The 13,414-nt window shown below is 54.2% G+C and overlaps 1 protein-coding gene across 1 annotated transcript in view; it reads left to right on the plus strand.

Annotated features, from left to right (window-relative positions):
* LOC140492444 (lysine-specific demethylase 6B-like) overlaps positions 1–13,122 on the plus strand; it is a 26,753-nt gene extending 13,631 nt beyond the window's left edge. Inside the window, exons 9-14 of the mRNA XM_072591334.1 lie at positions 1–106; positions 4,074–4,200; positions 6,469–6,574; positions 10,916–11,121; positions 12,804–12,880; positions 13,050–13,122. The exon at positions 1–106 is cut by the window's left edge and continues 1,318 nt beyond it. Of these exons, the coding sequence (XP_072447435.1) occupies positions 1–106; positions 4,074–4,200; positions 6,469–6,574; positions 10,916–11,121; positions 12,804–12,880; positions 13,050–13,122 (695 nt within the window). The remainder of the gene's footprint in view (positions 107–4,073; positions 4,201–6,468; positions 6,575–10,915; positions 11,122–12,803; positions 12,881–13,049) is intronic.
* Positions 13,123–13,414: the final 292 nt, after the last annotated feature.

Below are 13,414 nucleotides of genomic sequence, written 5' to 3' on the forward strand. Positions count from 1 at the left end.
GTGGCGACCGTGAAACCTTCATCGCCTCTGAGGTGGACGAGAAGCGAATCCGGCTCTCTGACCTCACCATCGAAAACTCCGGGGCCGAGGTTGTCCGAGCCTGCCGGTGAGTCCCCCGCTTTTACCCTCCCAGGGTGCCCCCCCCCCCCCCCCCCAAGCGACTGCGCAAGGGGGCCCACGTCCTTGTAACCGCCAGCCACTGCCACTCAACGATGGAGATGTGGGCCCACACCATAGGCCTGGTTCCCCCTGCCCTCACGTTCTTGAAACCGCCAGCAATGGAGACTTTACCCAGTATGCTGTGTGTCCACGCTATTGGCCTGGCTATCCACCCCTCCCCATGTCCTTGAAACTGCACAGCAACGGAGATTATACCCAGCATGCTGTGGGCCCATAGTATAAGCCTGGCTCCCCCGACCCCACGTCCTTGAAACCACCAGCGATGGAGATTTTACCCAGCATGCTGTGGGCCCACGCCATAGGCCTGGATCCCACCCCCATGTTCTTGAAACCGCCAGCGATGGAGATTTTACCCAGCATGCTGTGGGCCCACGCCATTGGCCTGGCTATTTCTCTCCCCCCATATCCTTGAAACCGCCAGCGATGGAGAGTTTACCCAGCATGCTGTGGGCCCACAGTGTATAAACGTGGCTCCCCCTGCCCCCACGTCCTTGAAACCGCCAGCGATGGTGAGTTTACCCAGCATGCTGTGGGCCCACAGTGTATAAGCGTGGCTCCCCCTGCCCCCACGTCCTTGAAACCACCAGCGATGGAGAGTTTACCCAGCATGCTGTGGGCCCACACCATAGACCTGGCTCCCCCTGCCCCATGTCCTTGAAACCGCCAGCGATGGAGATTTTACCCAGCATGCTGTGGGCCCACACCATAGACCTGGCTCCCCCTGCCCCATGTCCTTGAAACCGCCAGCGATGGAGATTTTACCCAGCATGCTGTGGGTCCACACTATAGACCTGGCTCCCCCTGCCCCACGTCCTTGAAACCACCAGCGATGGAGAGTTTACCCAGCATGCTGTGGGCCCACACCATAGACCTGGCTCCCCCTGCCCCATGTCCTTGAAACCGCCAGCGATGGAGATTTTACCCAGCATGCTGTGGGTCCACACTATAGGCGTGGCTCCCACCCCCACCCCCACACTGGTGTAAATGCTCAGAGTTGTGTGCGTTGCTCCAGAACCGGCTCAGAGGGTGGGGCAAGTGGGGTGTTTGGGGCCAGTCGGGGACGCGGTCTAAGCCACCGCTTCTGCAGTGCCTCAGTTTGTGCACAGACCTGAGAATGTGGGCCTTTCCCTTGAGGGAAGAGATCATGAGGGAGACCGTGCGGCCCATCGCGTCCTCCCTGGACCCTCTGCACGCCTATCCCCTTCAGATAACTGTCTCCCTCCTCTTCGAAAGCCCCGATTGACTCTGCCTCTGCTGCCCCCCTCAGGCAGCGCAGTACTGCCCCCAAACACTCACCACGTCAGCAATGTTCTCCCCACTCCCCCACTCCGTCCTTTTCTTGATCCTCCCTCCGTCGGGAACAGTATCTCCCTCTCAAATCCGTCCGAGGATTCCCTCACCGTTTTGAGCACCTCAGTCAAATCTCCCGTCCGTCTTCCCCGGGAATACAGTTCCGGGTTCTCCAGTCTGTCCCCATTCTCCTGAACCTTGGCTGCCTTCTGTGAAGGGCTCATGCCCGAAACGTCGATTCTCCCGCTCCTTGGATGCTGCCTGACCTGCTGCGCTTTTCCAGCAACACATTTTCAGTTGTCCTTCTGTGCAGGGCCCAGAACTGGACACAAACGTCCGGGCTAGGCCAGAGGCTGGGTCGAATTCGGCATCACCTCCTTCCTGTTGTACTCTGTGTCCCTATAGGATGGTGGAGGTATTGGTCACTGCTGTCTAATTGTGCTGACCCTTCCTCCGCATTAACTACCCCCTCCCCCAGTCCTTATACTCCTGCACACCTTCAGAATTGTGTCCTGATTTTGTATTGTGTTTCAATATTTGTTTCACCAACACGGGGAAACTCACTCACCTCTGCATCGGAGATGCCGGTGTTGGACTGGGGTGTGCAGAGTTAAAAATCACACACCACCAGGTTATAGTCCAACAGGTTTAATTGGAAGCACTAGCTTTTGGAGCGTCACTCCTTCGGTTTGATGTTGGACTATACCTTGGTATTGTGTGATTTTTAACTTTGTACATCTTTGCATTAAAAGTCATCTGTCCATCACCCCCACAAGCCTCTCTCTGTCCTATTGTTGTTCGAAGGTACCTTCCACACAGTTTGCAATATGCCCTGTTTAATCCCGTTCACCAGTTTTTCAAAGCAAGCTCAGATCCCCAAATGATTGCAATCAGTTGTGTCCGTGGAGGTAGTCAGTAACACAGGGCACTGGGGGAGAGGGGTTACTGAGTGACAATGTGAGGGAGCTGGGTTAGGGCGGCACGGTGGCACAGTGGTTAGCACTGCTGCCTCACAGCGCTAGAGACCTGGGTTCAATTCCCGCCTCAGGCGACTGACTGTGTGGAGTTTGCACATTCTCCCCGTGTCTGTTTCCTCCCACAGTCAAAAGATGTGCAGGTCAGGGTGGATTGGCTTCGGCGGGTCGGTGTGGACTTGTTGGGCCGAAGGGCCTGTTTCCACACTGTAATCTAATCTAAACATCAGGAGAGATACAGTCAGTAACACAGGGCTCTAGGGGGAGAGGGGTTACTGAGTGACAGTGTGAGGGAGCTGGATTAACATCAGGGATACAGTCAGTAACACAGGGCCCTGGGGGGGGGAGAGGGGTTACTGAGTGACAGTGTGAGGGAGCTGGATTAACATCAGTAGGGATACAGTCAGTAACACAGGGCACTGGGGGGGAGAGGGGTTACTGAGTGACAGTGTGAGGGAGCTGGATTAACATCAGGGATACAGTCAGTAACACAGGGCCCTGGGGGGGAGAGGGGTTACTGAGTGACAGTGTGAGGGAGCTGGATTAACATCAGGGATACAGTCAGTAACACAGGGCCCTGGGGGGGAGAGGGGTTACTGAGTGACAGTGTGAGGGAGCTGGATTAACATCAGGGATACAGTCAGTAACACAGGGCCCTGGGGGGGGAGAGGGGTTACTGAGTGACAGTGTGAGGGAGCTGGATTAACATCAGGAGAGATACAGTCAGTAACACAGGGCGCTGGGGGGAGAGGGGTTACTGAGTGACAGTGTGAGGGAGCTGGATTAACATCAGGGATACAGTCAGTAACACAGGGCTCTAGGGGGGAGAGGGGTTACTGAGTGACAGTGTGAGGGAGGGGGATTAACATCAGTAGGGATACAGTCAGTAACACAGGGCCCTGGGGGGGAGAGGGGTTACTGAGTGACAGTGTGAGGGAGCTGGATTAACATCAGGGATACAGTCAGTAACACAGGGCCCTGGGGGGGGAGAGGGGTTACTGAGTGACAGTGTGAGGGAGCTGGATTAACATCAGGAGAGATACAGTCAGTAACACAGGGCCCTGGGGGGGAGAGGGGTTACTGAGTGACAGTGTGAGGGAGGGGGATTAACATCAGTAGGGATACAGTCAGTAACACAGGGCTCTAGGGGGGAGAGGGGTTACTGAGGGACAGTGTGAGGGAGCTGGATTAACATCTGCAGTGATACAGTCAGTAACACAGGGCCCTGGGGGGGAGAGGGGTTACTGAGTGACAGTGTGAGGGAGCTGGATTAACATCAGGAGAGATACAGTCAGTAACACAGGGCCCTGGGGGGGAGAGGGGTTACTGAGTGACAGTGTGAGGGAGTGGGATTAACATCAGGAAAGATACAGTCAGTAACACAGGGCGCTGGGGGGAGAGGGGTTACTGAGTGTGATGCATCATAAATAAATCTGCGTTTGCAGGTCTCGTACCCAGTTTCTCTGTCTCTCTCTCTCCGCCCATTTTGATTCCTGACTGCACACTCCCTCCCCTTCAGCACATACAGACGCACGCCCTGCACTCGGCACCGCTTGCTAATGTGGATGTACTGAACCCAGCGCTGCCTCCCCCAGCTAACTAGCCTTGTGTTGTTTCTCTGTGTTGCAGGTCCACGAAGCTGAAGGGAAAGTTCACCGCCTCGTGTGTGTTGCCAGCACATTCAGTGAAGCCAGGCTGCCTCACCGAGCAACAGGCCGTTCGGGATAAGCTTAACCCTCCCACGCCCAGCATTTACGTAGGTCCCGTCCCCTCCTCTCTCAAACCACCCTGCACCCGCCACCCTCCCCAAACCCCAACATCACTCTGGGACCCCATCCTCTTGGCCTCGCGTGTTCCTGCATGTATCTCCCAAAACTGGGATTCCTGGCAGTGCGAAGGCTGGTGGGATGGTGGGAGACCAATCAGTCATCTGTCACCAGGCCCTCCTGCAAGACTGGGTGCAGGACTGTCCTGTGATAGTCCCCTTCACTGATTAGCCGGTGGATTGAGGGTAACGGTACTGAAATGGCATTCAGTGGACATTGACATGAACTTGTCAAATGGGAGGACCAGTCCCCCTCATGGGCACTGCTGGGGATGTGTGGGACTCACTTCACATCACTGCTTCCTGTGTTTGGGAATGGGGATAGGAGAAGGGCATCTCCTCTACCCATTTTGGGTTTGCTCCAGATTGTTACAGATGCACACACACACACACACACACACACACACACACACACACATACACAGACAAGTGCAAATGCGCACACACACACGCGCATGTGCACATACACAGACGCACACACACAGACAGGTGCATGCATGCACACAGGCGCTCACACACACTGTGCATACACACACACACACACACACACACACCCTCCCTATCTCTGTAACGCACACAGACTCTCACTCACCGTCTCTCACTCTCACACACAGATCCAGACTCTGTCTCTCACACTCACTCTCTTGCATGTGCACACACTTCCAGACTGTCTCACACTCACACTCACTCTTACACACCCCCCCCCATACTCACTGACTCTAATACTGTTTCTCACACTCTCTCTCTCGCTCTAACCCTCTCGTGCATGGACACACACAGACAGTTGGGAGATTGCATGCACGCCTTCCCCTCGAATGACTTTGATTCAAGCATCGAAAGTCTGTCTTTTCTACAACAGACTTCATCCTTCACCGTGCCCCATTTTCCCCCATCCATTAACCATCAGGAGTGTGTGCATCTATAAGGTGTGGTTGGGCTATTTGGCTAAGGAAGGCATTACTCTGAGCAATTCTGTGCTCACATGATGCTTTGTCGTAGCTATCATTTGGTCTTGTACAGGTTAATGTTAGAGACAGAAAAAACACTCTGTCCATCGCCACCCCTCCCTATCTCTGTAACTCCCTCCAGCCCCCTACTCCCCCTCCCTATCTCTGTAACCCCCTCCAGCCCCTACACCCCCTCCCTATCTCTGTAAACCCCCTCCAGCCCCTACACCCCTCCCTATCTCTGTAACCCCCTCCATCCCCTACACCCCTCCCTATCTCTGTAACCCCCTCCAGCCCCTACACCCCCTCCCTATCTCTGTAACCCCCTCCAGCCCCTACACCCCCTCCCTATCTCTGTAACCCCCCCTCCAGTCTCTACACCCCTCCCTATCTCTGTAACCCCCTCCAGCCCCCTACTCCCCCTCCCTATCTCTGTAACCCCCTCCAGCCCCTACACCCCCTCCCTATCTCTGTAACCCCCTCCAGCCCCTACACCCCGTCCCTATCTCTGTAACCCCCTCCAGCCCCTACACCCCCTCCCTATCTCTGTAACCCCCCTCCAGCCCCTACACCCCCTCCCTATCTCTGTAACCCCCTCCAGCCCCTACACCCCGTCCCTATCTCTGTAACCCCCTCCAGCCCCTACACCCCCTCCCTATCTCTGTAACCCCCCTCCAGCCCCTACACCCCCTCCCTATCTCTGTAACCCCCTCCAGCCCCTACACCCCCTCCCTACCTCTGTAACCCCCTCCAGCCCCTACCCCCCTCCCTACCTCTGTAACCCCCTCCAGCCCCTACCCCCCTCCCTACCTCTGTAACCCCCTCCTCTAGGTCTGAGAGTCCTCGGAGATCTCTTTGTTGTTATCTGCTCTCGGGCTGTGGGTGTTGGGGGCTGGGCCAGTGTTCATTACTGGGGGGACAGGCTGGGGTGAGCTGCCCTGAACTTGTGTCTCAATGTGAAATCTTCTCCAATGACGCCCCCTGGCGTGACTTTACTACATCGAGGAGGCTATGCAAATGCACTGGGTTCTGGCGCGGTGCCTTGATGGTAAAACAGTCAGGTCTGAGCTGTCTGCCATGGGGAGGGAGTGGGAGAGGGAGAGATGGGAGCCTGTTGCTGCACTGTCTTCTCTCTCAGCTGTGGTTTGAGATTGTTTTCAAGGGATCCCTTTGTGTGGATCAGGTTTGTAGCATGTAGCGGAGTTAGTCACATTAGCATTTATTTCCTGTCTTGCTCTTGAATCTCTTGCAGTTAGAGAGCAAGCGCGATGCTTTCTCCCCCGTACTTCAGCAGTTTTGTACAGACCCGAAGACACCGATCACTGTGATAAGAGGCCTGGCTGGATCTCTCCGATTGAGTGAGTAATACTGTGTATGTGTGCCTGTGTGTGTCTGTGTGTCTGTGTATGTGTGTGTGCCTGTGTGTGTCTGTCTGTCTGTGTGTCTGTGTGTCTGTCTGTCTGTGTGTATGTATGTGTGTGTGTTTGGGTCTCTGTGTGTGTGTCTGTCTGTGTGAGTGTCTGTGCATGTGTGCTGTGTCTGTGTGTGTGCCTGTCCGTGTGTGTGTGTGCCTGTCTGTGTGTGTGTGTGCCTGACTGTCTCTGTGTGTCTGTCTCTGTGTGTGTATGTGTGTGTGTGTGTCTGTGTGTGTGTGTGTCTGTCTGTCTGTCTATCTGTGTGGCCAGGCTAAACTGCCCATTGTGTTCCGAGTTGTACCGGGGGCGAGGTGAAATTAGCCGTGGGAAATGCAGGGTTACAGGGTGAGGGTACAATGCTCTTGGAGGGTCAGTGTGGACTCAATGGGCTGAATGGCCCGCTTGTACACTGTAGGGGAATCTAAGTCAGGATGGTGAGTGAGAGGGAGGTTGGGTGTTCCCCTCTCCTTCTCTGTGGTCGAGGGGAGGAAAGCAGCGAGATCCTATTGTCACAACACTCTGCCCGACAGCCAGAGAATCAGGCTGACCTTTCACCTCCCTAGCCCAGGAGTCGCTGAGATGACCTCCCAGCTACCCTGTTAAAATGGAATCATAGAATCCCTATATATGAGGAAACAGGCCCTTCAGCCCAGCAAGTCCATAGCAACCCTCTGAAGAGTAACCCACCGGAGCCATTCCCCGACCCTATTACTGTACTTTAACCCTGACCAATCCACCCTAACCTACACATCCCTGAACACTATGGGGTAATTTAGCACGGCCAATCCACCCTAACCTACACATCCCTGAACACTATGGGGTAATTTAGCATGGCCATTCCACCCTAACCTACACATCCCTGAACACTATGGGGTAATTTAGCATGGCCATTCCACCCTAACCTACACATCCCTGAACATTATGGGTAATTTAGCACGGCCAATCCACCCTAACCTACACATCCCTGAACACTATGGGGTAATTTAGCACGGCCAATCCACCCCAACCTACACATCCCTGAACACTATGGGGTAATTTAGCATGGCCAATCCACCCTAACCTGCACATCCCTGAACACTATGGGGTAATTTAGCATGGCCAATCCACCCTAACCTACACATCCCTGAACACTATGGGGCAATTTCCCATGGCCAATCCACCCTAACCTACACATCCCTGAACACTATGGGGCAATTTCCCATGGCCAATCCACCCTAACCTACACATCCCTGAACACTATGGGGCAATTTAGCACGGCCAATCCACCCTAACCTACACATCCCTGAACACTATGGGGTAATTTAGCATGGCCAATCCACCCTAACCTACACATCCCTGAACACTATGGGGCAATTTAGCACGGCCAATCCACCCTAACCTACACATCCCTGAACACTATGGGGTAATTTAGCATGGTCAATCCACCCTAACCTACACATCCCTGAACACTATGGAGTAATTTAGCATGGTCAATCCACCCTAACCTACACATCCCTGAACACTATGGGATAATTTAGCATGGTCAGTCCACCCTAACCTACACATCCCTGAACACTATGGGGTAATTTAGCTCAGCCAATCCACCCTAACCTACACATCCCTGAACACTATGGGGTATTTTAGCATGGCCAATCCACCCTAACCTACACACCCCTGAACACTATGGGTAATTCAGCATGGTCAATCCACCCTGACCTACACATCCCTGAACACTATGGGGTAATTTAGCACGGCCAATCCACCCTAACCTACACATCCCTGAACACTATGGGGTAATTTAGCACGGCCAATCCACCCTAACCTACACATCCCTGAACACTATGGGGTAATTTAGCACGGCCAATCCACCCTAACCTACACATCCCTGAACACTATGGGGTAATTTAGCATGGCCAATCCACACTAACCTACACATCCCTGAACACTATGGGGTAATTTAGCATGGCCAATCCACACTAACCTACACATCCCTGAACACTATGGGGTAATTTAGCATGGCCAATCCACCCTAACCTACACATCCCTGAACACTATGGGGTAATTTAGCATGGCCAATCCACCCTAACCTACACATCCCTGAACACTATGGGGTAATTTAGCATGGTCAATCCACCCTGACCTACACATCCCTGAACACAATGGGGTAATTTAGCATGGCCAATCCACCCTAACCTACACATCCCTGAACACTATCGGGTAATTTAGCATGGCCAATCCACCCTAACCTACACATCCCTGAACACTATGGGGCAATTTAGCACGGCCAATCCACCCTAACCTACACATCCCTGAACACTATGGGGTAATTTAGCATGGTCAATCCACCCTAACCTACACATCCCTGAACACTATGGAGTAATTTAGCATGGTCAATCCACCCTAACCTACACATCCCTGAACACTATGGGACAATTTAGCACGGTCAATCCACCCTAACCTACACATCCTTGAACACTATGGAGTAATTTAGCACAGCCAATCCACCCTAACCCACACATCCCTGAACACTATGGAGTAATTTAGCATGGTCAATCCACCCTAACCTACACATCCCTGAACACTATGGGGTAATTTAGCATGGCCAATCCACACTAACCTACACATCCCTGAACACTATGGGGTAATTTAGCATGGCCAATCCACACTAACCTACACATCCCTGAACACTATGGGGTAATTTAGCATGGCCAATCCACCCTAACCTACACATCCCTGAACACTATGGGGTAATTTAGCATGGCCAATCCACCCTAACCTACACATCCCTGAACACTATCGGGTAATTTAGCATGGTCAATCCACCCTGACCTACACATCCCTGAACACAATGGGGTAATTTAGCATGGCCAATCCACCCTAACCTACACATCCCTGAACACTATGGGGTAATTTAGCATGGCCAATCCACCCTAACCTACACATCCCTGAACACTATGGGGTAATTTAGCATGACCAATCCACCCTAACCTACACATCCCTGAACACTATGGGGTAATTTAACATGGCCAATCCACCCTAACCTACACATCCCTGAACACTATGGGGTAATTTAGCACGGCCAATCCACCCTAACCTTCACATCCCTGAACACTATGGGGTAATTTAGCATGGCCAATCCACCCTGACTTGCACATCTTTGGACTGTGGGAGGAAACCGGAGCACCCAGAGGAAACCCCACGCAGACACGGGGAGAATGTGCAAACTCCACACAGACAGTTGCCCGAGGCTGGAGTCGAACCTGGGTCCCTGGTGCTGTGAGGCAGCAGTGCTAACAGCTCATCCACCATGTTCCCCTCCCCGTACCATCTGGAAAGACGAGGGCAGTATATACAAGGGTACACCAACCCTCTGGAAGTTCCCCTCCCACTCACCATCCGGACTTGGAAATGTAATTATTATTCCTTGTATGTCCCTGGATCAAAGCCCTGGGATTGGCCGTGCCTCAGGGCAGTGTGCACCTACCTACGGCGTGCCCACTACTCACCGCTGACCTCTCCAGACCAACCACGGGGCCCAGTCAGCAAAGGCTCGAACCCTCGTGGAGGCTGATGGAGTCCAGTGCCCCAGAAATCTTGGGCGTCTTGAGGCCGCTGAAGGGAAGGGAGACGGTGGGGGGAGGAATGGGGTGAGGTCTGAAGGCAGAGCTGTTGACGGTATGTGCTGGAGGGTGGGGTGCGGTTCCCTCAGCGTTCTGCCGTTTTGGCAGGGCTGGGGGACAGTGAACCAACATTGGTTTGTCTTGGGCTGTCTTCATCCACAACTGGTTCAAATGTCTCTCTCTCTCTCTCTCTCTCTGTGTCTCTCTCTCTATCTATATCCCTCCTTTCTCTCTCTCTCTCTCTCTATACCCCCCTTTCTCTCTCTTTCTATACCCCCTTCTCTATCTCTCTCTCTCTCTCTCTCTCTCTTTCCATATTCCTCCTTTCTTTCTCTCTCTCTCTCTATCCCCCCTTTCTCTCTCTCTCTCTCTGTGTCTCTCTCTTTCTCTGTGTGTGTCTCTCTTTCTCTCTCTCTCTCTATACCCCCCTTTTCTGTCTCTCTCTATACCCCCCTTTCTCTCTCTTTCTATACCCCCTTCTCTCTCTCTCTCTCTCTCTCTATCCCCTTCTCTTTCCCTCTCCCCCTCCCTCTCTCTCTCTCTCTCTCTCTCTCTCTCTCTCTCCCTCTCCCTCTCTCTCTCCCTCTCTCTCTCCCTCTCTCTCTCTCTCTCCCTCTCCCTCTCTCTCCCTCTCTCTCTCTCTCTCACTCACCCCCTCCCTCTTTCTCCTGCCCCCCCACCGTAGATCTGGGCCTGTTCTCGACGAAGACCCTGGTGGAAGCCAATGGTGAGCACACTGTGGAGGTCCGCACGCAGCTCCAGCAGCCTTCAGACGAGAACTGGGATCCCTCAGGAGGCAACCAGACCTGGCCCTGTGAGAGCAGCCGCTCCCACACCACCATCGCCAAGTACGCCCAGTACCAGGCCTCATCCTTCCAGGAGTCTCTGCAGGTTAGCCAGTCCCTGTGCCCCCCTGCCCCTCACTCGGAGTGGGGGGAGGCCAAAGGTCAGAGATCGCAGGCACAGGCCTGTGGAGGGCAAGGGAGGCCAAAGGTCAGAGATCACAGGCACAGGCCTGTGGAGGGCAAGGGAGGCCAAAGGTCAGAGATCACAGGCACAGGCCTGTGGAGGGGTGAAGGCCAAAGGTCAGAGATCGCAGGCACAGGCCTGTGGAGGGCAAGGGAGGCCAAAGGTCAGAGATCGCAGGCACAGGCCTGTGGAGGGGTGAAGGCCAAAGGTCAGAGATCGCAGGCACAGGCCTGTGGAGGGGTGAAGGCCAAGGTCAGAGATCACAGGCACAGGCCCACGGAGGGAGAGCGAGGCTGTGACTGATGGATGGCGATGCCTCCCGAGGGTGAGCTCCAGAGCTGGGGGATAGGATGGCAGGGAAGGGCTGAAGAGCCACAGACCTCTTCCCCGCGCAGGAGAGGGTGGCCTGATCTCTGTGAAACAATGGAGAGTCTCCGATAGGGGAGGAAGTGGTCCCTCTCTGTGGGCAACACCAGAACCCAGGGCCAATCTATCCCAGACAATCCCGAATAAATGCCACTGGGAAGGGGGGTATGGGGGTGGGGGGGAATGTTACGCAGGGGGGAATGCTGGGGCTCACTCCCACGGGGAGCGGGAGAGGAGATTAGCACCGAAATGTGAAATGGGGAAAGCTGGAGGGACAAACAATCAGAGCAATGGACTGATGGGGGTGTGGGAGGGCAACGTGAACAGGTGGGGTAGAAACCCCAGAATGGGCCAAACAGCCTGCATCTGGACTGGAGATTCAGTGCCTGTTGGGACCTCACTGGGTAGGGAACGGGCTCAGTGGTGGATGGGAGGGCAGAGGGTGAGCTGTAAGGTAGAGGGACCCGAAAACATCCTGGGAGCGTTGCTGACTTACTGGAACGCTTCGCTGGATCGGCCCTTAGAACGTGACTCGCACACACTCTCTCTCACGCACACGCTCACACACGTGCTCATACACTCTCTCACACACACACGTGCTCAGACATACACGCGTGCTCACACACACAGGTACTCACACTTGCTCACACTCACAATCTCTCTCCCTCTCTCTCACACACACATGTGCTCACACGCACACTCTCTCACACGTGCTCACGCACTCTCTCACACACACACCTGCTCAGACATACACATACATACACGCGTGTTCACACTCACACACACACACAGTCTCTCTCTCTCTCTCTCTCACACACACATATACTCATTCACTCCATCAGACACATGCTGTCATACACTCTCTCTCACACTCACTCATTCACACTCTCACTCACTCTCAATCTCTTACGCACTCTGTCTCTCACGCGCCCACACACATGCACACACAGACGCAGACATGCTCTCACATACACACACACAACACACACACACCTCTCTCTTTCTCTTTCTCTTTCTCTCTCCCTCTCTCACGCAGACACATACATGCTCACACACACAGATGCGCACAGAGGCGGGGGGGATTGGGCATTTGGACAGAGAGGTTGGGTCTTGGAGGGGGACAGTCACACAGTCAGGGGTGGATCGATGGGAATCCGTGGTGGGGTTGGAGGAAGGTGCTGGAGATCCCCGGAGGGACCGTTTGCTGACCCTTACTCACCCTCCCTGCTTCTCGACAGGAAGATAAGGACAGCGATGAGGAAGACGGGGAACCCGAGCCAGAGAAAGCTGCCGAAGTCCCGGAGACTATTCACAGGTACCAGCACCGTGTCTAAGGAATGGCCTTGTGTTTCTTGCGGTGACCTGGAGCTGAGGTCGGGCGGAGTAGGGGGTGGGGGGGGGGGGCGGGGGTTGGTTTGTGCTGGCGAGGGTCACGGTGACATTTTGGATTCTGTCCTCATTAACCCTCTCTCCTCCTCCGTCAGAAACGGACAGAAAGTTCCGCTGAAGGTGATCAAGTTCGGGACCAATATCGATCTGTCAGACCCCAAACTGTAAGTGAGCCCTACCCCACATTCACAGCAGCTTTTTGTTGTTATATACTGAGGGGAATGTGGAGGGGGGGGTGGGGGGAGTCAGGAAGGAGGCCCCAGTGCGATGCCACACTCAGTCGATTAACTGAGTCAGGGAGAACGTTGGTCTCGGCTATGTCAATGCTGGGGGTTCTCTGAGGCTGCCTGGTGTAGGAGGGGGCTATGGGATTGGTGACGGAGGGTGGAGTACTCATCATTCAGTGTAATTCAGGCTGTGTCAAGAATTCGCAGAAAGGGTGTACCCTGCATCAAACAGC

The sequence above is a fragment of the Chiloscyllium punctatum genome, chromosome 21 (assembly GCF_047496795.1).
Source record: "Chiloscyllium punctatum isolate Juve2018m chromosome 21, sChiPun1.3, whole genome shotgun sequence".
In the NCBI taxonomy this organism is placed as follows: Eukaryota; Metazoa; Chordata; class Chondrichthyes; order Orectolobiformes; family Hemiscylliidae; genus Chiloscyllium; species Chiloscyllium punctatum.